Source organism: Zootoca vivipara, chromosome 12 (assembly GCF_963506605.1).
Source record: "Zootoca vivipara chromosome 12, rZooViv1.1, whole genome shotgun sequence".
In the NCBI taxonomy this organism is placed as follows: Eukaryota; Metazoa; Chordata; class Lepidosauria; order Squamata; family Lacertidae; genus Zootoca; species Zootoca vivipara.
This window is the reverse complement of record NC_083287.1, coordinates 39,443,818-39,470,737: the sequence shown is the minus strand read 5'-3', so window position 1 is coordinate 39,470,737 and position 26,920 is coordinate 39,443,818. Positions and strand designations below refer to the sequence as shown.

General features: G+C 44.0%; 2 protein-coding genes across 8 annotated transcripts in view; both read left to right on the top strand.

The window, feature by feature from the left end:
- Positions 1–1,704: 1,704 nt before the first annotated feature.
- The window catches only part of MPP7 (MAGUK p55 scaffold protein 7), an 88,650-nt gene continuing 63,434 nt past the window's right edge, over positions 1,705–26,920 (top strand). The window contains exon 1 of one of the 7 annotated variants that reach the window (XM_035130417.2): positions 1,705–1,830. The gene's annotated coding sequence lies outside the window, so the exon portion shown is untranslated. The other 6 variants (XM_035130421.2, XM_035130416.2, XM_035130423.2 and 3 more) reach the window with 6 other exon arrangements.
- LOC132592878 (uncharacterized protein K02A2.6-like) lies at positions 7,721–19,037 on the top strand. The gene is made up of 2 exons (XM_060281064.1): positions 7,721–11,519; positions 18,913–19,037. The coding sequence occupies exons 1-2, from the start codon at positions 7,994–7,996 to the stop codon at positions 19,035–19,037; spliced, it is 3,651 nt and encodes a 1,216-aa protein (XP_060137047.1). The 5' UTR covers positions 7,721–7,993.

Genomic DNA, 26,920 nt, shown 5'->3' with positions numbered 1-26,920 from the left:
GCACCTAAAGAAAGTGGTCTGGGTCATCCTAGGCATGCTGACACTCTAGAAATACATCTATTGCTGCAGCTGTATGGCAAAGAATTTGAAAACCAAGTGTCCATTGAGATCTCTCCACAAAATCCACCTTTCCTGTGATGCCCTTTGGTTAAACCTTTAGTATTTATCCACAACAGAATACTTATGTATTTATCACATTCACTCCCTACGGTCAAACTCTATAGTGTAAGGCCTCTCTCTTCTTCTTATTTTGCAAGGTAACCGTTATACACATAACCAACAGTGCTGCATAAAATACATAATGTTGAATATATCTTTATGCATGCATGAAAACAGTAACATCTATGCAGTCCTGTGCATATTCATCCAGAGGTCCTACTGAGTTCATATTGTAAAGTAAATGCGCATAAGGCTGAAACCATAGAAGCAAGCTAGACAGGGCATGAAATGCGTCAGTTTTGAAACTGTTAATAGGTACTGCCCCATGGGCATAGCCAGGATTTTTATGGGGGGGGGAAGAACCTCAGATTTATATTGATTTTGATTGATTTAGAGGGGCAACTGCCTCCCTGCTCCCCCTTGGCTACTCCCATGTACCAGCCCCTCCAATTCACAAGGGGACCATGGTGCATGGCCATGGGGAGGAGCTTAATCCTGCCCTGCTAATGCAATCCTGATGAAAATTCACCCGCCTCCAAAGGAGCTTGCTAGGACCAAGCAGCCACCATTGAGAAGGGCGATTCTCATCGAGACCATGGGGAGGGAAATGGTCAACCCCAGTGCTTTCTTTCGGGGGGGTGCAGGGGGATACATACCTCTAAACATTTTGTGCATCTTTGTACTTTTGTCCATTTACCGTATTTATTTCCCCCGATTTGAACTATAAAATGGTGATTTTCTTGTGTCAAAATGAGAGTACTCCTAAACATTTTTTAAGAAAAAGAAAAGCACTGGTTAACCCTCTTTCCTGTATGCAACAGTCCTTATGAAAAGTGCCCTCTCCTGAAACACCTTTTATTTATTTATTTTGTTAAAGAGCACAGCCCTTTAAGTTATGCATTTACTATTCAGATCTTTTGAAACAAAGCTTCTGCTTATTGCCTCTCTCACCCCTCTCACAGGCCCTTATTCCTCTGGTATATGCATAGCAGTTTTCCAAGCATTCCCGCCCCCCCCCCCCCCCGCTCAACCACTGACTTCACATCTGGAGTCTGAACTGCAACAGTAAGGAGTCTTTGGTTAAGCACTTTCTTTTTCGAAAGGTTGTTTCTCCCCCCCCCTTGTGACCTCGGAAAACCCTTCTCTCAGCAGCCATGCAAATGTAAACTGATCCAGGCTGCAAGCTGCAAGCCTGAAGAATACACTTGAACAGTGTGAGTGTCACTTGAGAGCCCACTGTTTAATTATGCAAGAATCTCAGTTATGCTCTGCCAGAGCATCAGAGTCAGGAGGTTAAGAGGACTAGAACTTTATCTCTGCACAAAAATAATAAAACATTTCAGAGCTCGGCGGAACCTTACAACAGATTAGAAACAGGCCGCATTCTGGAAACAGGAAATTCTTCCTATGACAGAACCCCCCCCCCTACCTTATTTACAGCGCTTGCTGCAATCCTATCCAGAGCTATGCATGCTTAAGTCCCACTGACTTCAGAATTTAAGCATGCTGAGACCGTAAAATAATCCTTGTGATACCAGGGGAAACATTTGCCTGCTGACATTATGCTATGCCTGTGAGAGACACAGATAGACCTTTGGGGATTTGCACGAGGGTCCATTAAGTTCCCTGCAATGAGCCTTGCCTGTGATGGTGGTGTGGCGGCAGAACCAGGTGAGGTGAGCCTAGCTGTATCTCTTGCTAAAGCGGCAAAAGTTCTTTATAATCTACCCCCAGGTACAGTTGCTCCAACTGCTGGGCAATGTATTTATAAAGTAGGGTTGCCAGACTCAATAGAGGACAGGACTTCTGTGCCTTTAATTGCCCTGCTCTCTTTTGAGTCTGGAAACCTTAAAGAGAAACCAGCAGACCCTTTGCTTGGAAATTAAACAAAGGGCCTGCTGGTTTCTGGGCAATTAAAGGCACAGAAGTCCTGCCCTCTATTGAGTCCGGCAACCCTATTAGAAAGGCAACTTTTCCTTCTTAACAATTATTCAGCGGCTACATTCATAACTTGAGGAAAATAAACCTGTTTCATGGCTCATTTGTGCCACAGCCATTTACTTAAGGAGGGCCTCCCAAACTAATTGACATTAAAGCTCCTAGACCGAGGGGGGCGGGGCGGGAAGAGACATCTAAGCATACTTGTTCTCCTCACTCCCCGATAGTCCTGGCAGCCCTGGGAGTCATCTTGTTGAGGAAGTGAGTGGAACCAGCTGTTGCTGATGACTACAGTCAGAGAGCTACAAAACCAGTAATGCTGCGGGTTGTAATAGGGGTGCCCTCCAATTTCATTTTTATTAAGAGTGCCTCTTGTGTGGGTTGACCTGACTGAGGGCACTTCTTGGTGAGAGGACGGAGGGCCAGGGAGGGGCGTGTGCAGTTCCAACCTGGGCGAGAAGCCGATTGCTTTCTGGAGCAGTACATCTGTGCGACTGATGGCTTTATTTATACTGCGCTGGCAGCGAACAGCTTCACTGTCTCCTTGGTGTTCCTTCCTGCAATACAATTTGAGGCATGGAAGAGGACTGAATGCTCATAGTGGTGGTTGGTGACTGGGTGGGAGGTATTGGCGTAAATGATGTGCTTGGTGTGCCAGTTCAATGGGATGGCTGATATTGAATGAGTAGGCATTATATAATTTGTATAGATGTAATGGCAGAATTTGGGGGGTGGGGCGTTTGTGCTAGAGGGGTATGCACATTTTGTGAGGCAGGATATGCCTTGGCAAGAAGGAAGGAATCCCTGGCTCTAAATATATTTCAAAATGAACTGCTATGGGTTTTTTTGGGGGGGGGGGCTTTGTATTGCTTTACTGCTTTTCATTGTAGTTCTGTTTAATATTGCATGGCATTGTTTGCAGTTTTTTAGTTCCATTGTTGGTTATCTATTTATTTTGTACAGTACTGCATTTATTGTTTTGCAAACTACTTAAATACTGTCTGAAGTCTGTTAAAAATAGGTCAAAGTCTGAGGCCTGTTAAATATAGGTTGGATCCCAAACACTGAATCTTTATAATGCCTTAGGGCAGTGGTGATCAAACTCAGCACTTCAGCTGTTTTGGGACTACAACTCCCATCATCCCTAGCTAACAGGACCAGTGGTCAGGGATGATGGGGATTGTAGTCCCAAAACACCTGAAGGGCCACGTTTGGCCATCACTGCCTTAGGGCATCTGAGCTTTAAATTCGAGGATTAGAGGCACAGGTTCCAAGTTGCAAGGTGTGGTAGGGATGAAGAACTCATGCTGTTGGGCTCCAATTCTCATAAACCCTAGGCAGCATGGTCATCTTAGGGATAATAGGAACTTCCCCTTTAGGGAAGTCATAGGTTTCCCATTGCTAAATGGCTTTCAGGCCCACCCAGGGCTTTTTTCAGCTGGAACTCGCCGGAACTCAAGTTCCGGTACCTCTCAGGTGGGCGCTATTGCTATTATAAGAGAACAAGGGAGGCGTTCATGTTGAGGTCTGGCACCTCTTTTTCTAGAAAATTATCACTGGTATGCTTCAGCCACCCATCACCGACCATATTACAAAATAAACAATCCGTTACATTACAGATCTTTGCCCATGCCCGCTGTCAAAACAGAGCTTTTTCAGCTAGTCTGCCTAGGCATCAGCTGCAAGTGAAAGGACAGTGGGACAGGCAATGTTGCAAAGAAATACAAGGTTTTAAGGTACCTCTCAGAATGTGAAAAAGAGACTCCCAAGACTTAGGTCTGAATTTTAAAGCAACGTATATTAATATATGAATTCAGGGCTGCATGTGTCACATATTTGGTCTTCCTACAACCTAGGTAAGTAACTAAGTAAGTAATTCATTAGAGAACACACATTTTAGAGCACATTTCCACCCTAAATGAATCCTGGGAACTGTAGTTTACCACTCACAGCGATACAATTACTAGCACCCTTAACAAACGTGTTTTTTGGAGGGGGCTCAGAGTGTTCTTTAAATGCATGTTGTGTACCCAATCTACAGACTATTGGCAAAACAAATCTTTCTGCCAGAGCTGCAATTCTATGCCTAGCAAAGCATGCTTAAGGCTGGGTACTGGGTATCAAGAGTCCTATTTAAAATGTGTATCGGCCTTCTATCGCAATCCTCCATTTTCACGCTTAGAAATATAGCACTCATTTAGCACAGTCCAGCATGCTAGCTTTTGAAAAGAAACTCAAATTGGTGGAATTTTGTTGTCTCTAGTGAATGAAAGAATTTCAGCCTGCACTAAATCAGCTAATTGTTCTGACAGCTACTTGATCATATTAAATTAATAATGAATAAAACATATGAATATTTAAAAAGCATGGCGTTGAAAATGTGCAGCACATAAACATATACTGTATTCATAATAAGGGTAAGTGCAAATATCTTGGTTCTAAAAATAATGGTGCTGCTATTAAATAATTCACATACATTGAAAAGGCTCAGGTCTTATCCATACCTTTCTTCTGCTCCTTCCAGGTCTGTGCCAAAGCACCCCCACTTATCCATACCTTTCTTCTGCTTCATGTCTTATCCATACCTTTCTTCTGCTCCTTCCAGGTGTGTGCCAAAGCACGCCCACCTTTTTTTTTTTGCTCTGGAGCTTTCCCTGCAAAAACCCGCTCTTGAAAGCTCAGTCAGAGCAAACGTCAATTTGTTCCCTAATTGATACCACATTGAACAATATTGAGCAGTATACCACATTGAACAATATTGAGCAGTATAAAGCTCAATATTGAAGATACAAGGAAGACTTATGAAATCAAAAAATACCCACAGTCCTATCACATTTCAGGCGACGCTGCCCTTCTCAAGGTTACTTAACCTACGTAGTTACAAGAGAAAGACAAAGCTTGGCACCACTTCTGAACAACAACCCCCTTTGAATAACTCCCTCAGATAAGGGGTATATAGCCCCAAATATGTTGGGAATCCTTTTTTGTTTTTTTTACATCTATATACACATTGAGTAATCTACTATGCATCTCTGGGATGTACCCTTCTGGGATAGCTCCGTCAGCAGATCATGAGACTCTTCATCTCAGGCTTGTGGGTTTGAGCCCCACGCTGAGCAAAAGATTCTTGCGCTGTGGACTAGGTGACTCCTGAGGCCCCTTTCAGCTCTACAATTCTATGATTCCACAATTCTACTACTTTCTAAAAAAATAAGCTGCAAACTGTACTGCTAGTGGGCTTAAGAAGTCAGAACAATTCCCCTCCTCAAACATTGTGTGGTTGACACTAAAACGGCATGCCTCTGGCCCTGTGTGTTCAACTGCTGCTTAATCTGCACTATTAGCCTCTGGGCAATACTCAGTGTTGCACTACGGAAGTTTGATCTGGCTTTTGAAAGTTAAGTTGCTGTTAACACAAAAGCAGTCCTGCTAGTCTTCTTCCCCAGCAGGGGGCCGGTCCACTGTCCCTCAGACCTTGTGGGGAGCTGGACTATATTTTGAAAAAAAATATGAACAAATTCCTATGCCCCACAAATAACCCAGAGATTTATTTTTAAATAAAAGCACACATTCTATTCATGTAAAAACATCAAGCAGGCCCCACAAATAACCCAGAGATGCATTTTAAATAAAAGTACACAGTCTACTCATGTAAAAACATGCTGATTCCCGGACCGTCCGCGGGCCGGATTTAGAAGGTGATTGGGCTGCGTCTGGCCCCCGGGCCTTAGTTTGGTTAGTTTCGGGACCCCTGGTATAGTCACTGAAATTACTGGACTAAAGTTGGTCATGTTCATTTATTCCAGTGAGTCTACTCTGAGTAAAACTTAATTGACTACTACCTTCTTCATACTCCGGAAAATATTATAATAAAAGAGTTTGTTCCCACCTAATATGAGATACACATTTTTATTTCTGTTGTAAGAAAAAAGCCCTTTCCAATGGGTTTGACACATTATTATATTTTAAGCTGTCTTATCCCTAAAAGAACAAGGCAGATTTAAAGCATCAAACATAACGTATTTCCCTTGGTGTATTGCAATTAGGCTGCTAGAAGACAGCACACAGAATCTTTGGAATATTTTAGAATGTTCATAGCTGGATAGGAGAAGGAAACAGGGAACAGTTCCCCCTGGTACGTATGTTTCATTCCACAGGCATGGGAACAAACCCAGGCTACAGACTGTGGTTAAGGAGGAGAGAGCTGAAACAAGATGCTGGGTTCAAATGACACTTGGCTTAGGTGTCACACCATGTTGAGGTAAAAGAAGCAAGAAGCAAAGCAGCTACAATTTTATCTTTGGAAGTCTGTGCATTTGCCATGGCATGTCTTAGTGTTATGGGCAAATGTGGTCATTGTGACAAGGACCCATGCTGTGTGTAGGGTGGGGAGCATAGTTTATTTAATAAGCATTAATTTAATAAGGATTTCACCCTGAATTGGGAACTGGCATGTTTGTTCTAGAGCCCACAAATCCCCTAATTAGCAATGGGCTTCCTCTACACACAGGAATGTTGTAGAAACTCTTGCCCAACATTGTTTTTTAGCTATCCTATTTTTGGCAACTAGCAGGGCAGGCAGATTTCAGGCTTGTAGGATTTACTGTGGTTTTTTTTTACTAAACCCTGGAGGTCCACCAACTGCAACCAGGTGCAAAATAGTGGGTGGGGTGGGATGACACACACTTAAAGGTACAGGATGCTTCCGAATGCACGCTTAACTCATGAATTTGTTTTCAGAACCTGAACTCCACACAAAAGTCCATGCCTGGTTTTGTCACCAAAGCTTGCTTTATTTCAGCAGTCAAGAGAATTGGTTTTTGCGGCATTGTTAAACAACTGAGAATAAGAAACTCTTGCCACAAATTGTCCCCTGATATCCTTATAGACCTTGATCCATTTACTGCTCACCAATATTAAATAGCATGATAGGAAATCAAGTTGGTTTTACATTTAGAAAAAAAGTAGGGAACAGGAGATCCAGGGCCCAAGACCTGAGGTGCCAAGACCTGGGGCTCAGTCTGCTGGGCCATCTCATAACAATGCCTATGAATGCGAGAATGGATAGAATGCTGAAAGCACCTATGTATTAATTAGACCAGGAGGAGCAGGGCAGTCATACAGGCATGGGCGTAGCCAGGAGGGCAGCTGCCCCCCTAAATCAATAAAAATACTCAGCTGAGGTTTTGTCCGCCCCACCATAAAACCTGCCCCCCAACATAAATACTGACCAGTGCAATGCTTACAGGGTCTATTTTATCCAAAAAAAACCTTTTATTTATTGACTGACTGATCCACCAACCAGAGGCAGGTGCAAAGGTGGCCAGGAGTGGAAGCACAATGTGTGTATTAGGATACATAGTACATAGGCATGGCTTAAAATGCAGCAAAGCTATTTCCTCCCTGTTGTGTTTGATGTGTTGTGTATTGAGTCAAAGGATTTTATATCTGTATTATTATTGTCTGTATTTGCATTAGGATAAAGTAACTGCCTTTTGGTCCCAGAGGGTACAGCTACTATTGGTTCATTTAAGCTGCTGTATTTGGATCCTCTGTCTTATTGGTTTCCTCCAAAAGGCAGCACTGTGATTGCGTGATATTGTTCCCTCCAAAATGTATCCCTTCCTAGCTAGTCCCCTGTCCCTATAAATGTAGCTTTCCTCTCCTCAGTCTTCAGTCTTGTTCACTTTAATAAAGAGCTGTTACTAGAGAACTGTCTCCAGCATGTTTTGTCAAGAGAGCTGAAATCACAAACCCCACGTCACAACAACTGGCGACGAAGGTGGGATCCGGAATGCTGAGGAGCGGTTAAACACAACCCTGCCTCAGAGTCCGGATTGCAGCTTAGAACAAGACTCACTGGCCAGCTGAGAAGACGACCCTGCCCGCTAGGACAATGGAGAGTCCAAGGGTATTGGAGCCCTTCCAGCCATCAGAGCCCCACACCTGGGAAGACTACGTCGAACGCTTCGAGTTCTTCGCAGTGGCTCAAGGGATCACCGATGCCAGCAAAAGAAGGGCCACATTCCTGAGCTACTGTGGGCCCGAGACCTTCAAGCTAGCCAAGGCATTACTTGCTCCAGCGAAGCTGAGTGAGACATCTCTCCAAGATATTCTTGCCTGCCTAACAAGCCACTTGGCGCCTACTGAGACCAAGATGGCCCGGCGGATGGAGTTCCATAAGAGGCAGCAGCATGCTGGGGAGTCTGTATCCGCATTTCTGGCTGAACTCCGGAAGCTCGCTCAGCACTGCGGCTTCCAAAATCTGGAAGAGACTCTCCTGGATCGGTTTATTGGTGGTCTGAGCAGCAAGAAAGCCAGAAGACGCATCGTGGCTAAAGAAGAGGTTACCCTTGCTTCAGCCTTGAAGGAGGCCACCGCCACGGAGAATTATGAAAGAGAGGAGCTTGATGCCAGTCGCAAGGCCACTAAGCCACAGATAGAAGTTGCGCATGCCATGGACGAGCTAGAGGCTACTCCAAGCCAGAGCCCAGTCCGTGGGGTTGAGTCGGTGCGTCAGGCCTGCACAGTGCACAGAGATCGCCGAGGCAGTTGCCCAGGTTGTGGCGGAAACCATGAAAGGAAGAGTTGTCGTTTCAGGGATGCTATCTGCCGGACGTGCGGAAAGACGGGTCACATCGCCAGGGTCTGTAGATCGGCGGCGTCGGGAGCGACAGGAGCACCTAGACTGGAGCATCGCAGACCGCCCACAGCAACTCGTTTTCTAAAGGACTGCCACTACGTAACGGAGATCAATGGGAGGGCCGTGCAGTTTCCAGCGCAAGGCAAGGCACACGTCAAGGTGAAGATTGAGGGTCAGCAGTGCGACATGGAGGTGGACTCCGGATCTGCATTCACCATCGTGTCAGACCAGACCGCGAAGACATTCTTCCCCAGGGGTAAGTTGCCCCCTCTGGAGCCCTTTCCGGCAACCTTGCAGTCGTACTCAGCAGGCCGCATCCATGTTATGGGAATGTGTGCCGTGAGAGTACAGTTCCGGGACAAACAGGCTGTACTCAAACTGGTGATTGCGAAGGGCAGTCGCCCCAGTCTCCTGGGCACTGACTGGTTCCCTGCCCTGGGACTGAGTATCTCAGGGCTTAATTCAATCCAAACCTGCCCTGAGATGAGCGAGGTATTATGCAAGGAATTTGCTGGTCTCTTTAATGGGAAACTGGGTTGTTATAAAGGGCCCCCAGTTGACTTCGAGTTGGACCCCGGGGTGGCTCCAATCCGACTCAAACCAAGGCGAGTGCCATTTGCACTGCAACCCAAGATCGAGGCAGAGCTGGATAAATTGGTCAAGCAGGGAGTTCTCTCACCCGTGGACTCTGCTAAGTGGGAGACTCCAATCGTCACGCCCCTTAAAGCAAATGGGGAAGTCAGGATATGTGCAGATTACAAATGTACTATCAATAAGGCACTCAGGGGAAACTCATACCCCATTCCAGTTGTATCACATCTGTTGGCTAAACTGGCTGGGGGCAAGGTGTTCGCCAAAATTGACCTGGCACAAGCTTACCAACAGCTGCCAGTAACCCCACAATCAGCGGAAGCACAGACTATTGTCACACATAAAGGGGCGTTCAGAGTTAACAGATTACAGTTCGGAGTTTGTGTGGCCCCAGGGATTTTTCAAGGGCTCATGGAACGCCTGTTAAGAGGTCTGCCGGGGGTCTTGCCATTTTTTGATGACGTTTTGATTGCTGGAAAAGACCCACAGGAACTGGTTGCGCGTGTCCGTGCAGTGTTGCTCAAGTTCAAGGAGGTGGGGTTGCAACTGAAAAAGGAAAAATGCAGTTTTGGGGTGCCAACGGTGGATTTCTTGGGGTTTAAAATTGATGCATCAGGCATCCACCCCACAGATGCTAAGATTAAGGCCATCATCGAGGCACCACGACCACAGAACAAGACGGAGTTGCAGTCATTCCTGGGACTTATTAACTTTTATCATTCGTTCTTACCCCAGAAAGCTTCGGTAGCTGAACCATTACATAGACTATTGCAGAAAAAGAATGTGTGGCGATGGGGGCGGGAGCAGCAGAAGGCTTTTGACTCCTTGCGAGGAATGCTGAGTAGCAGGAGCGTCCTTGCTCATTATGATGAGTCAAAGCCGCTGGTCCTGGCATGTGATGCCTCTCAATACGGTCTGGGGGCTGTGCTGAGTCATAGGGAACCGGATGGGTCGGAAAAGCCCATCTCTTTCTATTCCCGTACGTTGTCGCCCACGGAGCGCAACTATGCTCAAATTGATAAAGAGGCACTGGCTATTGTGTCCGGAATCAAAAGGTTCTATGATTATTTGTACGGTCGCCAATTCTCCATTGAAACGGACCACAAACCACTGTTAGGGTTGTTCAACCCAAACAAACAAACGCCACAAATTCTCTCCCCCAGAATGTTGCGTTGGTCAATATTCCTGAATGGGTTCCAGTACACCTTGACCCATGTGCCGGGGAAACAATTGTGCCATGCTGATGCGCTGAGTCGCTTGCCCCTTCCTGGCGGGAGCAATGAGGATCCTGCTCCGGCGGAGCACATTATGATGCTAGAAACACTTCCGGGGGCTCCTGTAACAGCTACGGATATAGCTGAGAAAACGAGGAAAGATGCTGTTCTCTCCCGTGTGCTCACTTGGGTGGGGAGGGGGTGGCCAGGTGGTCCGCATGAAGAAAAATTCAGGCCTTATGCGACAAGGCAGCACGAATTGTCCATGCATAAGGGTTGTCTCCTATGGGGAGATAGGGTGATCATCCCAGCACCACTGAGAAACAGGGTTCTTGAGACGCTTCACATGGGACACCCGGGAATGGTCAGGATGAAGTCGCTAGCCCGATGTTATGTGTGGTGGCCTGGAATGGACCAGAACATAGAACAATGGGTACGAACATGCAAGGCATGCCAAGAGGTGCGGCCAGAAGTGGCCAGAGCACCAGTCCACTGGTGGGAGCAGTCCAGGACTCCCTGGAGCCGGCTGCACATAGATTTTGCGGGGCCATTCCAAGGGAAGGTCTTTTTGGTTATCGTTGATGCATATTCCAAATGGTTAGAAGTGGCGATGGTCCCTAGCATGGCATCAGCTGCCGTAATCAAGGTGTTGAGGCAGCTGTTTGCTACCCACGGGTTACCTGAGACCATTGTATCAGATAATGGGGCAGCTTTTGTATCCCAAGAATTCAGGGCATTCTTGGCTGATAACTTCATAAGAGGGGTCACATCCGCGCCCTTTCACCCATCCTCCAATGGGCAGGCTGAGCGCATGGTAAGAACAGCCAAAGAATCCATTGCGCGCTTAATGGAGGGTAACTGGTTGGCTCGCATTGCGCGAATGTTATTTTTGCAGCATGCGACGCCGTGTACTGCGACGGGCAAGTCGCCAGCCGAGCTGCTCTTAGGTAGAAGACTGGTAACGGTGCTGGATTATGTCCACCCAGACAAAATGCCAAACCGTAATTCAAGAGCAACCCCCCAGGCTGAGACTGACACAACAAGGTATCTCGCCCCTGAAGATCTGGTCTGGGTGAGGAACTATTCACGAGGTCCGCGGTGGGTGGCCGGTGTGATCACCCGGGCTAGTGGACCTGTGTCCTATTATGTGACCTTGGAAAATGGGCAAGTTTGGAAGAGACATATAGATCAGCTGAGGCGCCGGGCGCTCAGCAGGGAGGAGTCAGATAATTCATCCCTGGCTAATGACGCACAGCTGCGAGACCAGAGTGAAGATGGCCCAGAGGTGCAGTCACCAGGGGCTTCAGCAAATGAACCAGGGTCTGCTAGTCCTCAGGATGATGAGGTACAGGTAGGGGACCCTGAGATGTCTGGGACTCCCTCTGTTCCTGATGAAACCCCTATAGCAGCCCCTCCACCACAGGTAACACCCAATCCAGAACCTGCAACACCTGTTGTCAGGAGATCAGGTAGAAGTTGTAGGACCCCACAGTACCTGAGGGATTACGTCTGCTGTGCTCACTAGGGGGGGAGGGGTGTTGTGTATTGAGTCAAAGGATTTTATATCTGTATTATTATTGTCTGTATTTGCATTAGGATAAAGTAACTGCCTTTTGGTCCCAGAGGGTACAGCTACTATTGGTTCATTTAAGCTGCTGTATTTGGATCCTCTGTCTTATTGGTTTCCTCCAAAAGGCAGCACTGTGATTGCGTGATATTGTTCCCTCCAAAATGTATCCCTTCCTAGCTAGTCCCCTGTCCCTATAAATGTAGCTTTCCTCTCCTCAGTCTTCAGTCTTGTTCACTTTAATAAAGAGCTGTTACTAGAGAACTGTCTCCAGCATGTTTTGTCAAGAGAGCTGAAATCACAAACCCCACGTCACAACACATAGTACATAGGCATGGCTTAAAATGCAGCAAAGCTATTTCCTCCCTGTTGTGTTTGATGTTGCATTCTTAAATTGCTGTACACAACAAAGAGGGGGCAGGGATGTCTTCACCAGATGTGCATTACTCAATTTGCCACCTTTCACCTACAACACCCCTCTGCCCCAAACTCCAATGAAGCAGCCACCTGTGCATGTGCAACAGCTGTCTCAAATGCACACGGCTTAGGTTTTCAAATCAGATGCAAGCCGGCTTGAGAAAAAGATCGTCCAAAAAGGAGGTTTTTTGCAATATTAGAAACATAATCCAGGCCGGCCCAAAACATTTGGGTGCCTGAGGTGAACCACAAAATGGTACCCCACGCCTTGCTGCCATAGAAGGAGGGATGAGTGAAGATGTACATCAGGAAGCGCGTGGGGGGGGGGTTCTGTTTCCCCTGTGGATCCTGCACCTAAGGCGGTTGCCTCACCTTCCTTCCTGGAAGGGACTGGGGCTGGGTATGATACTAAAGGAATTGGGACCGGGAGAGTAGGAAGCACTGGCTGATGGGCGGGACCAGGTTCTTAGCCTGGCGTCCTTCCTGGGAGATGGTGGGTGCAGCCTCCCAACCGCAGCTGCACCAGGGCATCCAAAGCGTGCACCTCCTTCCCGATTCAACAGGGTTCTCGAATTATGCGCTCATCTCAGGAGGAAGCTCAGGGAGAAGCAACCAAGCAAAAATGCGCCAAGAAACAGAATTCACAGCCCCGCGCTGCCCCGTTCCCCACCTCCCGATTAGAGACCACCTGGGAATAAGAGGCCAAACACGCCTGCGGATCTGCCTAGCGGACCTTGCTAACAGCGACTCCCCACATAGCCTCACGTGACAGCCTCTAGCCGTCGCGCGGCAGTCAATCAGGGGCCAGCTTTGCGCTTCTTTCCGCAGCCAATGAGGCGGCCGGCTACGCAAGGCGGGGAGAACACCTACCGCGGCCAATCAGAGCGGCGGTGGCCTGAACAGCGGGGCGGGGCAGGGAAGGCGCCACGCCCCTCCTACTCTCACTCTCTCTCCCCGTCCCGGAGCTCCTCCTCTTTCTCAGGGGGAGGGGTTGCTTTTTTGCGGTTTGGCTCCGCCTGGGCAGCCCAACCCGACGGGCACCGAGCGGCGCGGCGCGGCGAATGAATAAGGGGCTGCGGAGCGGTCGCGACGGCCCCCGGAGCGGAAGGGGCGCCGTTGGGCGCTGAGGTAACGAGGAGGGTCTGTCGCCGGAGATTCTGGCGGGATTCTTTTCCCTCGACCTCTCTCCCTCCGCGCTTTCGCTTTTGCCCTGAGGGGAGAGAGGCTGGTGCTGCTGGGCGCGCGGGCAGATGGGGTTGCGCTGCTCGGCGAACGGACTTGGCGGCAGGGCGGGGCTCGCGTGAGAGAGAGAGAAGTAAGCTGCTCCTTTGACTGACGGACGGAGTGTCCCCCTGGCGCGTGAGCGGGCGGCGGTTGGGACGGTTGGGAGCAGGTGAACAGAGCTCAACCGCCGCCTCCCTCCCTCCCACCCACAGGCGTGTTTGTACTCGGAAGTCAGAAAGCAACAACAACAACGGCGCGCCGTGTTCCGCGGGTGCTTACCAACCCCTAGTAAAAGTGCGCGCGCGGTTGTCGCGCTTTCCCCCGAAGGTGAGGGACCTGCTGGTCGTGGGAATGCCGTGCGGGAGAGAGAGATGCGTGTTGTTCCCTATTTCACGCCTCTCCTTCCTCGTGGCAGAAGAAGCTGCCCCTCGAGTCCGCGGGGGGGGGCGGTTTGAGGGCACTGGGTGTGGAAGCGCCAACCCCCCACCCCCGCCCCGCCTCACTTCTTGCATCCTCCTGGCGAAGGTGTGCGGAGCTGCCTGCTGCTCTCCCCAGGTGGTGAGGCAGTTATGTAAAGGGAGCCTCTGAGTCTGCCTCAGAAACAGGGATCTTTTGCGGGAAACGGCTATACTGTATAGAGCAGTAGGAGTAGAGCTCCTGCTTTGCATGCATAAGGTCCCTGGTTCAGTCCACTGGAGGACCAGTGCTGTGACTTGGTTCCTGTGTTGCAATGCCCTGTCATTGCATCGCTTTGGGACAGTTTTATGGGAAGTGATTCACAAGTGAAGTAAGTACCCTCAGTGTCCTCTTGCTCCAGCTTGGTGTTTTGTGAGGAGTTGGAGTAAGGTTTATGGATTTAACTGGAGTGGAGTTACAGTACATTCTTGGTTGTACTATGGACCCAGCAGATACTCTTTATGAAGTGAAAAGTATTGGCAGGTCAAATCTGCTTTACAATGCTTGTTATCTAATTATAGGGGTGTAGGGTGAGGCAGTGACTGCTCACTGGAAGTGCATGTTCAGAATATTAGTCTCCTCTAGCTTGCTTTCCACATGCGAGGGGGAAAGCATTCATGCTCAGATCTGCTTTACATTCCTTGTTACACTTGCCAAGCAAGATAGGTCAGTATTACAAATAATTTTATTTGCATGCTGCCTTTCCTCAGTTCAAACCGTGTTGAAGACGGCTTACAACATGAAAAAGAACCATAACGAAAGTAGTCACAAACAATAAATAAAGCATTTTAAAAATACCATTATCTCCATATCACAGATGGAAAGGGGATTTTGGCAGCTGAAAATATAATTTGAACTGGCAGCTTTCTGGAGTTTGGTTCCTGCTCCTAATCACTGCAATACTGTATACTGAACCGGGGTCATGGCTCAGTGGTAGAGGACATGCCTTCCACCCAGAAGCTCCCAGGTTTGATCCCTGGCATCTCCAGGCTGGATTGGGAGAGGCCGCATCTGAAACCCTGGATAGCTGCTGCCAGTCAGTGTAGACTGAACTCAGGTTCATATCACGGTGTGTTGGGCAGCCCTTGAAAGTTAGCAATGGAATATTAGCAGATTGAGATGTACAACATGGCCATTTTCAAAAGGAGTTCAGTATATGGTTAAGAAATTATTGATTCTGACAGATCAGAGGCAGAGTCTGTAATGGAGTGAGCTACGATTTCTAAGAGCATGGGATTTCTTCCACTGTTAAGTTGAGATTGCATTTTTGAATTCCCGAATAACTTATTGAGTTGCAGTATTTAGTTGATCAAACAGCTTTTTAAATTGTTTGAAAGACTTTTATCAACAAGAAGCAGGTTTAAAAATAATAATTCATGTCTTATTCACATAAGTACAACTCCATGTGTGTCGGGGACTTCTATCACCCTGAGGGTTAGCCTTTTTATATTTGGTGCCTGGTTTGATAGTTACCTGCATGATGTAAAAATGATGGTATGCCTCTTTCTTCAGAACTAGTGTTGTCTAATCTACATAAATTTGTATGAATCCATTAATATATAAGTAGGATTTTAAAGGTTTCTGTAATTGAATTTTTCAAGCATCATCAGGAATATTTTTATTTTTTTTAAAAAAAATTCCACAGGGAAGGTTTTAATTTAATTTTAAACTGCCCTGCCCCATTTTGTTCATAACTGAATAACTTTTACATGTTAAAATAAAATTGAAAGTAGCATGTGGTGTGGTAGTGCAAAACATAACTAAATAGTAGTACAGTAGCTGTATATTTCTTTGTTAAACCTAGGCCAAAATTTCTGGAAAGTCTGACAACTTCATGAGTCATAAGACTTGTGGGAGACATACTTTTGTGGCTAAATTACTGTGTGGTGTTATGCTATGTATCTAATCCCATGAGTCTAATATAGGCCATCACATCTGAGAGGTGTACTCAGAAGTTTGTTTAAAGAACTTGCCAGTGAATTAACCTATGAAGAATATTCAGGTTTTATTAAGATCTGCTGAACAGGCTGTGGCAAATTATAAATTACTATTTATAAATGACTAGGTTTCTCTTGAATAAAATACATTAACTTGATTCAGGTTGCAGGTGACAGAATCAAACTTTTTGATATATTGTAATATAGCAGTTTCAAACAAGAGTCTCAGTTTGACCTAAAATGAGCATTCTTGAACCAAGGAACTTCAAAACAAGACTCCAGTGTGAAATGGCTGAATCACAACTTACTGAGAAATTTAATTCTAGCACATGTGGTCACTTTGGTGCTGCTAACTCAGTGATTTGACTTTACCCCCAGAAGCACACTCCATTGTCTCTCAAGACCAGGCGCCCCCAAACTTTGGCCCTCCAGATGTTTTGGACCACAATTCCCATCTTCCCCGACCACTGGTCCTGTTAGCTAGGGATCATGGGAGTTGTAGGCCAAAACATCTGGAGAGCCGCAGTTTGGGGATGCCTGCTCAAGACAGAAAGATCAACAGTTCTTTGTAAATGGCCTCTGTAATTAATTAGCTTTAAGCTTCCAAATTATCACAGTTTGCATGTTCTATATTTCAGTCCTTTATTTTCACTACTTACACACACACCACACCTAACTGAGAGTAAAACTTCATGCATATGTTAAAGTGAACTTTTGTCCATGAATGCAATTTGTGGCTTGGTATCATGTCCAAATGTGGTGAATGTAATGCCATCTTCAATGTCTGATAATTTAGACTGGATTCAATCAAGTGTATTAAGCACAGGAAGAAAGATAATTACATTACTTTTGAAAGTACAGTACAGTAATACATTGTTTTTTTCAAGTGTGCAAGTTTTATTTGCGTAGCAATACATTATAGGCATTGTTTTATTGTATCCACTTAATTACTCAATATTAGGGTGGATTAGTAAAATAGAGTGGATTAGTAAAATACGAAGGGAAAGAAGACCAATTGAGAATACTTCATATTTTTACTATTTTAGAAAAGAACACTGTTGCTAATCTTAGATAACTGGATCCTCAGTACCATTTCAAGTAGTGTTAGGATTATGCTCCCTCATGTCTCAAATTCAGTGCAATAATTGCTTTTTTATTACACAAATTTCAAAATTATCTTATGGTTACCCAGATGGCTCTGTGGATGACACCTGTGTTGATTTGTAATATATAAGTACAGTACTTAAGACGGTTGTGTTGATGTCTGTTACACAGATACTTATAAAAAAAGGCAGCCTTTCTTAAAGAGGGCTGTAGGTTTAATTCTAAGGTACTATCCTTGCATTAAGAGCAGATGTCATTTACAACTGGTTATTTTTTAAAAGAAGAAATATTATGTTAAGCCTTGAAATCATTTTTTAATTGCTTTTTTATTCACTGTTCCATATTAATTGAAGGATTTGCTTGCTTATGATTAAGTTACAAAGCAGGATAACTGGCCTCCGCTTGAGCTATGTAATATGGTAGTTAATATATCAGGTGTCAGGTTGTAGACTCTTGCTCTTCTTACAAAGTGTGTGTTTTCCTATTATACTTCATGTACAGATGTTGCCTTTATTAAATTTGACTAGGTTACATTGTACTTTATATTGATTTTGTAATAGCTATTAATCAGCTCTTTGTCATATTCATTTTTATCTCTTCAAGTGGTTTTCTGTTTGCCTGTTAACAATACCACCTCATATTGCATTTTGGCATTCACCCATGAGCACTTCTTAACCTCATGCCCCAGCACTTTTTTCTGGCCAAGTGTGAGAAAAGGCCCTGTTATCATAGCATAGTGTTGGTAAGTATTATCACTCACCCTTCTTGCTCCATCCAAACTAAATAGTACACTTGTACTAAGCATCCCCAATATAGTCAATGTAACATTGACTATTGATCTTGGCTGTTATCTGCAAGCTGCAATATATTTGTTTCCTTTTTCTGTCTATATATGACTTGCACTACTGGGTAGGATTTTTATAGTTCTAATCTTTCCAGTTGTGTTGAGGGTCTTTGGGTTACAGTTACTAGCTCAACATCTGCTGCATTTGATTCAGAACATTTTATATTAAGATGGGCATGCATAGCTAAAACTATCAATTTGGCATGAAAGGGGATGTTCAAGACACATCATCCACACAGCTATTCAATTTTGAATTGTATGTATCTTTTAAAAAAATAATATTTTATTAATAAAAATTATTACAGTTTGTCAATACTAAAACAAATTATATTTCCCCCATTTCCCCCAATCCCCTCCCTCCCCACCCCTCCCTTTACCACCCTCCTCGGACTTCCCTCAGCTCCCTTATCTGATTTATTTATTCATATTGTTTCTGCATGTTATACAATTATACATATTGTTTCCCTATTTGTTCTTATTGTTCTGATAAAAAGTTGTGTATGTTTATTCAAAACCTGCCAGTGAATCTAAGTCGCTTTGTTGTTTTTTCAAATAATTTGTAAAAAGTTCCCATTCTTCCTTAAATTCCCGATTGTCCTTTTCACATAAAAAGGAAAAAGGTAAAGGAACCCCTGACCATTACCGTAGGTCCAGTCATGACCGACTCTGCATGTTAATTTTGCCAATTCCGCATAGTTCATCAATTTTTCTAGCCATTGCTCTTTCATTGGAGTTTCTTCCTTCTTCCATCCTTGGGCTAGCAAACCTCTTGCTGCAGTTGTAGCATACATAAATAAGTTCTTTATTTTCTTCTGCAGATCTGAATTGTATGTATCTATGCAGCATTGAAGAGTTGGATTCTGATAATTCAGGAAGAGTATTTCAAATGGAGAGAGGAAGTTTATGGGAAATTGCATTTGGTGGTTGGCATTCCCTTGAGTAAAGTATGTGGTCTGTGCTATGAAATAATACCTGGGTCCTTTATAGGCCTAGGACTCAGGCATGTCCAAAGTCCGTTTCGGGGGCCTAATCCGGCCCCTGCAGCAGTATACGTCCTGGGGTAAAATCCTAAAAAAAAAAAGCTCAGCAACTTCAATCCTAAAAAAAAAAAGCTCTACAACTTTGGTTCGCCCTCATGCACATTCACTTCATCAAATCTGGCCCTCTTTGAAAAAGGTTTGGGCACCCCTGGTAGGTGATATATTGCCTGAACTGGTATTAGGGGCAGATCACAATGGTGGTTTCACACAGTGAAACCACCATCTCCTGAGTCCCTCTGCCCCCAGCATGCTGAGGGAGAAGCAAGTGGCAGCTGGGTGGTGGAGGTAGAGGGACACAGGAGCAGTGGCAGTTTCACCAGTGATATACCGTGAGTGAAACAACCGTCACAGTCTGCCCTCATACCACTGCAGAGGGAGAAACAAGCTGCCCAACACCACCATTTGCACTGCTGCTTCCTTTGCATGAACTGTGGCCTCCTTCATATAAACTGCTTCCCAGCTGTCTTTCTGCTGAAAGTGGAATTTTACAGAATGGGAGGGTTTGGACACCAAGAGAGGATTTGAGGTCACCTGTCTCCATTGCAATCTGGGGGAGGGGTGGGGGGTGGGGAGTAACAGACATGGTAAGGGGGAGAGAAACCATGTAGTTCTGGTAAAACTCCTCTAGTGGCTTGTATAAGCATTGGGTGATGGCTGCATTCTGCTCCAGCAATGTTTGTGCATTTCTCATGACATAGTTATTTTCTATCTACTTAATATCACATCATCATATATGCTAATAATGCATTTATTCTCCAAGTGTAGGTTTCTGGAAACTCATGTAGGTTTGTAGAAGTCCAAAAATCTTTGCCACTTCCTCTTAAGGTCCAGGGAATTTTGCTGAATGGAACAGTCTTAACTTTCTTTCCATTTATCTCTAAGCTACTGAACATGCAATTTACAGCATTCCAGCAAACAGTTATAAACATTTATATCCAGTTATTTCACCCAGCAATATAGGAAACTCTGAAACACTGCAACATTGAAGATGACAAAAATGTTCATCCAGTCCTTTTAACTGGTCTAATGTACAAATTCCATTATCTACCCACTTCTACAAAAAGAGTTGCATCTATTTTCAAATCTGGATTACCCACTGTTCAGTAGCCCTGACTACTTTTCTCATTCCTAGGAATCTCTTCACCTATTTACGGTACTATCGGTACTACTTCCCCATTCTGCCTATCCTGAAGCAGCCCTACTGTTAGCCCATGGTACAGAATTTGCTTTGTATCCACTTCCGGCTATGCCTCCTTTCCAGGATGCCTTATCAGGAGATGTGAGCCACAAAAATGGTTGCATATGCCTCAGTCAACATCACTTAAAATTAAGGGGCATGACTGATGGTAGTAGGGACAATAATGACAGGACTCCTGACGTAGCTTTACAATATAGCTTCATGCCAGATAGGCTGAAAGTATTTGGTTTTGAATGGGAGGAACAACTGAAATAAGAGACAAACACACATTTTTTCACTTAAAGTAATGGAATGGTGAGAGCACTTTGTTGCGGGCCAGTTGGCGGCTTTCCAAGAGCTGTATTCCGATCCCTGCCTTCCCGTTGTTGGTCTCTGTTCTAAGTACAGTGGTACCTCAGGTTACAAACGCTTCAGGTTACAAATTCTGCTAACCCAGAAATAGTAACTCAGGTTAAGAACTTTGCTTCAGGATGAGAACAGAAATCATGCTCTGCCAGTGCGGTGGCAGCAGGAGGCCCCATTAGCTAAAATGGTGCTTCAGGTTAAGAACAGTTTCAGGTTAAGAACGGACCTCTGGAACGAATTAAGTTCTTAACCAGAGGTACCACTGTACTTGGTCCTTCTGGCTTCTGGGAAACTCACACTTTTCCACACCCCTGCATATGTGCTCTTCTTTGCAGATACTAGTACCGTAGACTGCAGTTACAAAGTGATTAGGTACAGCTATAACCCTTGAAGATGATCAGCTTAATACAGGACATGTAAATTTATGTTACATCTGTTACATATGTATTTTCATGGCTAATAGATGTTACATGGATTAAGGAACTTTTACTACTAAAATTCACAAGTGAGGTTAAACATATTCTAGTTACTCCATTTACTAGAGAAGTCGGCTGAGAAGTCGTTGGGGAAGGGAGGGAGGGCTTAGGGTGGGGATGGGGAGGAGGGAGGATAGGGTTGATTCTACGAATAAGATATTTGTAACACAAAGTTATAGATGTATTTTATTTTATTGATTTTTTGTTGAAGCTGTTAAATTGATGTACAGTTTGAATGAATCAAATAAAGTTATTTTAATATTTTTTTTAAAAAAATATTCTAGTTACTGTTGTCAACATGAATTTGCTGTATCTATTTGCTACTTGGAACATTTTTTGATGGACGGTTAAAGTTTAGTACATAGTGTGCATACTGGGTGGGTGACCAGTATAAAAGTACAACAGTCCTATTGCTTTATATACATAGTCTGTTTCCTTGGTCATAGTGTTTTACATACAAACTCCCTTGACACTATCATTCATTTCATTGAAGGAATCAGATTCTTTCACATCTAGAACTGCTTCATTTGTTAGCCTGGTTAGGGCAACAGGTGGGTTCTTCATGTGCCCATGATAACATCTATTGCTTAAGGGGGCAGGGGGAGACTTCCCAACATTTGAAGGAACTTTGCCAGTATCCTAATTTATTCCTAGAGTGAAGTAGGAGTTTTCTGTCTATCATAAATATGCATATAGTGTGTACTTGGACACAAACATTTTAATGTGAGTTTATACAGGTTTTCTTGTTAGCAGATTTCAGTCATATATTCATACAATGCATACTTTTCTATTGCAATGTCCTTCAAAAGTAGTGTTTCAGGGCAATTTCACCAACAGGCATGTATGTTTTCTTTTCCACTCTCATCCACACTAGTCCTCTCCTCACCCCTACTGCTCATCCTGCACATGTGCACATGCTTCCGCAGTTGAATTAAGAGCACTTGTAGTGCAATCCTAACTATGTTTACTCAGAAGTGAGCTCTGATGAATTCAGTGGTAGTTACTCCTAAGCAAATGAGGTTAAGATTGCAACCTTGAGCTATAGCCTTTCCCATCTGCTTAGAAACATCTCTCCATACCCCCGAAACCACAAGTTTTTTAAAATAAATGTGGGGATGACAACACAATGCTAGTTCTTTCCCTCATTGCAAAAGCAGCGAAGATCCAAGGACAGGAGTATAAGTTGCTTGCATGCCCTATGATGCAGACATGGCCACGACTGTCCTACCAGTTATGGAATAACTCTCTACTTTCTTTCCATCCATGAAATGAAAGTTGAAGAGAGGCAGGGATGCTTGCCATTTAGAACTCACCCACTCACCTCCTTCCCACTTCTGGAAGACAATTTATATGAATGGAGGGTGTGGTGTGGTGGGGAAGATAATCTAAGAATCAGAATGGAGACTGAGGAATCTGGATAATCTAGAAGTCCAGAATACTGACAGACCATACCCACCACAACATTACAGGACTGGTGGTAAACAAGTGATGGAACTAAGCACCGAGTTTTATGGGGGGGGGGGAGAAATGGATTTCCCTAATAATAATAATAATATGGGAAGCATTGCAACATTATCTGAAAGCACTGTGAAAAAACAAGGAAAGGGGAAGAAAGATGGACCAAACTAGACAGTATGGGTGCAATGAGATGGTAATGGTTTTTTTTTTTTGTAAATGACCATCACATACACCTTTCTTATGCATATTAGAATAATGATTTGCTTCGTTCTGTTGGTGCATTAGTTGTTTTTGCGTAAAGAACTACAGTTATTCTTCTTAAAAATATAAGAATAATCGTGTGACTTACTCTATTCCAGCAAGAGGGAATACACAACATTTCAAAGTCCTGGTTCTCAATACTGGGAAAGTATTTAGAAGCTGGTTTTTCCAGTTGTCTTGAATGGGAGTGCCCCTCATGTTACAAGGAAAAGTAATGACTTGCCATTATAATGTGTTGCAATAACAAAAGATAGAGTCCCTATTTATGTAACTGTGTTCCAAACATTGTCCTAAAATATCAACAAGGATTCAGTGTATAATCTTAAAAGGACAGCTTAAGGTCACGCCAGAGTAATAAGATGTTTGAATTTAAGCAGTCTGCATGGTGTTGACTACTTAATAATAACTACAATAGTTAGTATTTACATAGTACTGCTGAGTGTTCAGAGTGATTTACATACATTGCCTTGTAACCCTTACAACTGTATGCCTGTGGCATAATTCTGATGTCATGTCAAATCTTTTTTCTTTGCAAAGCTTAACAATGGCTTGATGTGGCATCGGAACTGGCAAACCATGATTTTTGTCACCCTTGACAGAGTTGGGAATGCCAAGTAAGATAGAAAACAAACACATCTAAGTATCTTTCGCTAGTTTTCCTCAAAGAATGCTTTGCATCCTGCTCTCGCTGTTGGTTCCTTGAATCTGACTGCTTCTAATGCAAGAGCAAGAGACCAACAATCCACCCTGTTGAAAGGCATATATTAGGACACAAAAGTAACCATGACAACAACTGAAATACAAATATCTACCTGTAGACCTTTTATCTGCTGTGTTTAGCCTGTAGCCCCACTTACCTAGTTTCCAAATACATAATGTTCCATATTGAGGACAGCACATATTATGTCTCATGTATTTTGTGTGATCTAGGTATTTTCCTTGGTGGTCTTGATGCTTATTTGATAAATCCCCATCCCATTCTGGATTGCAATATAAAATGAGTTCAGCAACTTCACATAGTTATCCTTGGGTGTGCAGCAGGATGTCTTGACACAATTTTGCTGCTTCCTTCCAGAATTCTTGGGCCTTGAAGGACAAGAATGCTGAACCATGGGCAGATAATAGAAACACATGTCTTTTGTCTGATGAAAACTATACTTAGGATATTCCAGAATCTTCTGAAGGGGGCAGTTTTCAACCAGTTGCATTGCTAGGTTGCCTTTTACCAACTGTGACTGGTTCTACTGCTGCGGCCACTCTTGGACTGGGAAAGTCTTGCCACAATAGTTCATGTGTTGGTTACTTCAAGACTGGATTTATGAAAGGTGCTTCATGTGGAGCTTCCCTCACACTTGATCTGGAAGCTGCAGTTAGTGCAGAATGCTAGCTAGGATACGATGTGTGAATTGGGGTTCTTGATATGGTTAATGCAAACTATGATTAAGTTTGACATCTGAACTGAGTTTCTGATCTAGCTCCTTTCAATTTATTGACTTCTGAAACAGCATGGCTACCTTCTATTTTGGTAATTTAATTATGTTACTGTTATATATGGGTGCTAGATAAACATACATTGACATTCACAGTATGCATAATAAAATACAATAATTATGAAAATGTAACATGCTAATGAAAAACAGGATTAATAGGTAGAGCTAACAAAAAATCAAGTTACAGGTAGGTAGCCGTGTTGGTCTGAGTCGAAACAAAAAAATTCCTTCAGTAGCACCTTAAAGACCAACTAAGTTTTTATTTTGGTAAGAGTTTTCGTGTGCATGCACACTTCGTCAGATACACTGAAACAGAAGTCACCAGACCCTTATGTATATTCAGAGGGTGGGGGTGATGGGAATGGGTGATGGGCTGATAGGAGTGGTAAACCTGTTGATGCGACTTTTAATGACTGCAATTGGTCTTGCGGGGGGGGGGACAAGGGCTGAGGTGCTAAGGAAAGCTTGATCATGTATAATGAGATAAGAATCCTATGTCTCTGTTCATTCCAGGTGGCTCCATGGTTTTAAGCTTGCTAATCAAGTGCTAATCAGGTGATTCTTGTCTTTGTGTTTGTGTTGATTTTAACAGGCTGGATAACCTGCATGGATAACTTGTGTGGTACCTGCATGATATTAAGCAGTCGGGAAGATACAACAATTGTTGCTTCAGTTGCTTCTTCAAGATACTGAAGAGATCTCTAATCTAAAACAAATATTCAGAGTTACAGTAGTACTGTAATCCTGTTGTAAGGAGAATATGTAATTTGCTTGATACTGGTTGTTACTGATCTTAATGCTAATGACTGTATGAATCTTGAGGTGGGGAAGTTATAGGAACCAGTGGCTTGGCTGTTAAGGACCATAATTGGAAGGACCTTGTCAGTATGCTGCACTTGGTAGTCTCTCTCTCCTCCCCGCTTCCCTGGTAAGGACTTCATACTGTGTCTCTAGTCAGAATACTTAGTTTTAGCTTGCTCTATGAAATGTTTTCACTTTCTGCTTGGACTCTTAAAGATAAATTATTTTACTTACTTGAAATCAGGATGCAAAGTTCCTTTTTCTGATGGTATTTCTGATTGCACTGGGAGCAGTGCAATGATAGTAGAAGTATTCTATTTAAATTGATTAAGAGCTATACTGGATTATAATAGTTCCATCCCAATCTGACCCTCATGCTACTCAAGTTGTTTAGATTCAACTGTTGACTGAAAAATGCTGGAATGGCTTTTTCCGCCTTCAGGGAATGGAGTGGTTGGGTTGTTTTCTCCACTGTTTTTTCAGCAAGTGTCAACTGATGATAAATCCTTGGCAGCCTAGTTTGTCTCTACTCTCAAATAGCTATCTGCACGTACAGCACAGGTTGCTGTTGTATGCAAAGGAAAATGGTTGTCCTTCCTGTATTAATATGAGATCCTGCCTATAAAATCTTTCATCTTTCCCACTGCTGCATTTGTTGCCCACCCCAACATTCCTGATCATGGCTAGATGCACCCTGCCAGGTTATTGGCTGCCTCCATGGTTGCCACCTCTTCTCTCCTATCCCTTGAAGCAAATTTCCAGATTTCCCCCTTCCCAAAATCAATACTTTACAGAAGGTGGGGGGGGGAAGTTGGCAGCTGACTAATAGATAATTGAAATGCGTTGACAAGGACATGAATTTTTTGAGTACATTGACATACTCTTTTTACCCAGCTTTCAACATAAGGGATTTGTTTCTTGCCTCTGTCATTCTAAAGGTCGAAATGGTTGCAGTGGAACAACAAACTGAATTCTTACAGCATGATTGTAAATGGCATGTTGTACAATGATATTTTACAACTTGTTCAGTTGTAAGTTGACATTGCTATACTGTATTTTTATAAGGCATACAAAATTATATGAGGTTTGTTGATAAGATTTTAAGATTATCAGCTTTGGTGTTAATGACATTTGAAGGCAAGACCTTCAAATAGCAAAAAGGAATTTAATAATGAAGATCAGCCAAGTTGTGGTAAACTCTCAGTAACTGAACTAGTGCCAAATAAAAAGCAGAGATTAGAAAGTGAATACGTTAACAGTGCATAGCCTCTTCACTATAACCTTTAAGATGGTCCACCCACAGAGACTTATGGAATCCAAGGGACTTTGGAATGCTCTGCAGGATTTCTCAGGAGCCAGAGCTGGCAATCATCTTAAAGCCTTGCTTTCACTATGTGAAACAGGTCTGATGTAGGCTGCCCCTTCTTGTTGTAGGATGCGTAAGAGGGTAGTGGCTATCCAGACACTCTGGGAGGAAATAGATTGTCTTGCCCTATTCTGGTCTGGGCTCAGACCTGGTTTTGAAACAGAACCAGCCTTTATTGCTCTGAATGATGATGATGATGATGATGATTTATTTGTACCCTGCTCATCTGGCTGGGTTTACCCAGCCACTCTGGGCGGCTTCCAACAAAGATTAAAAATACATTAAAATGTCACACATTAAAAACTTCCCTAAACAGGACTGTCTTCAGATGTGTTCTAAATGTCAGGTAGTTCTGCATCTCTTTGACATCTGATGGGAGGGCGTTTCACAG

Coding starts and splice junctions, on each gene's coding strand:
- LOC132592878 (XM_060281064.1), top strand. CDS start 7,994: ATGGAGAGTCCAAGGGTATTGGAGCCCTTCCAGCCATCAGAGCCCCAC. Junction 11,520..18,912: donor ACTGGTAACGGTGCTGGATT/ATGTCCACCCAG, acceptor TTTCTTCTGCAG/ATCTGAATTGTATGTATCTA.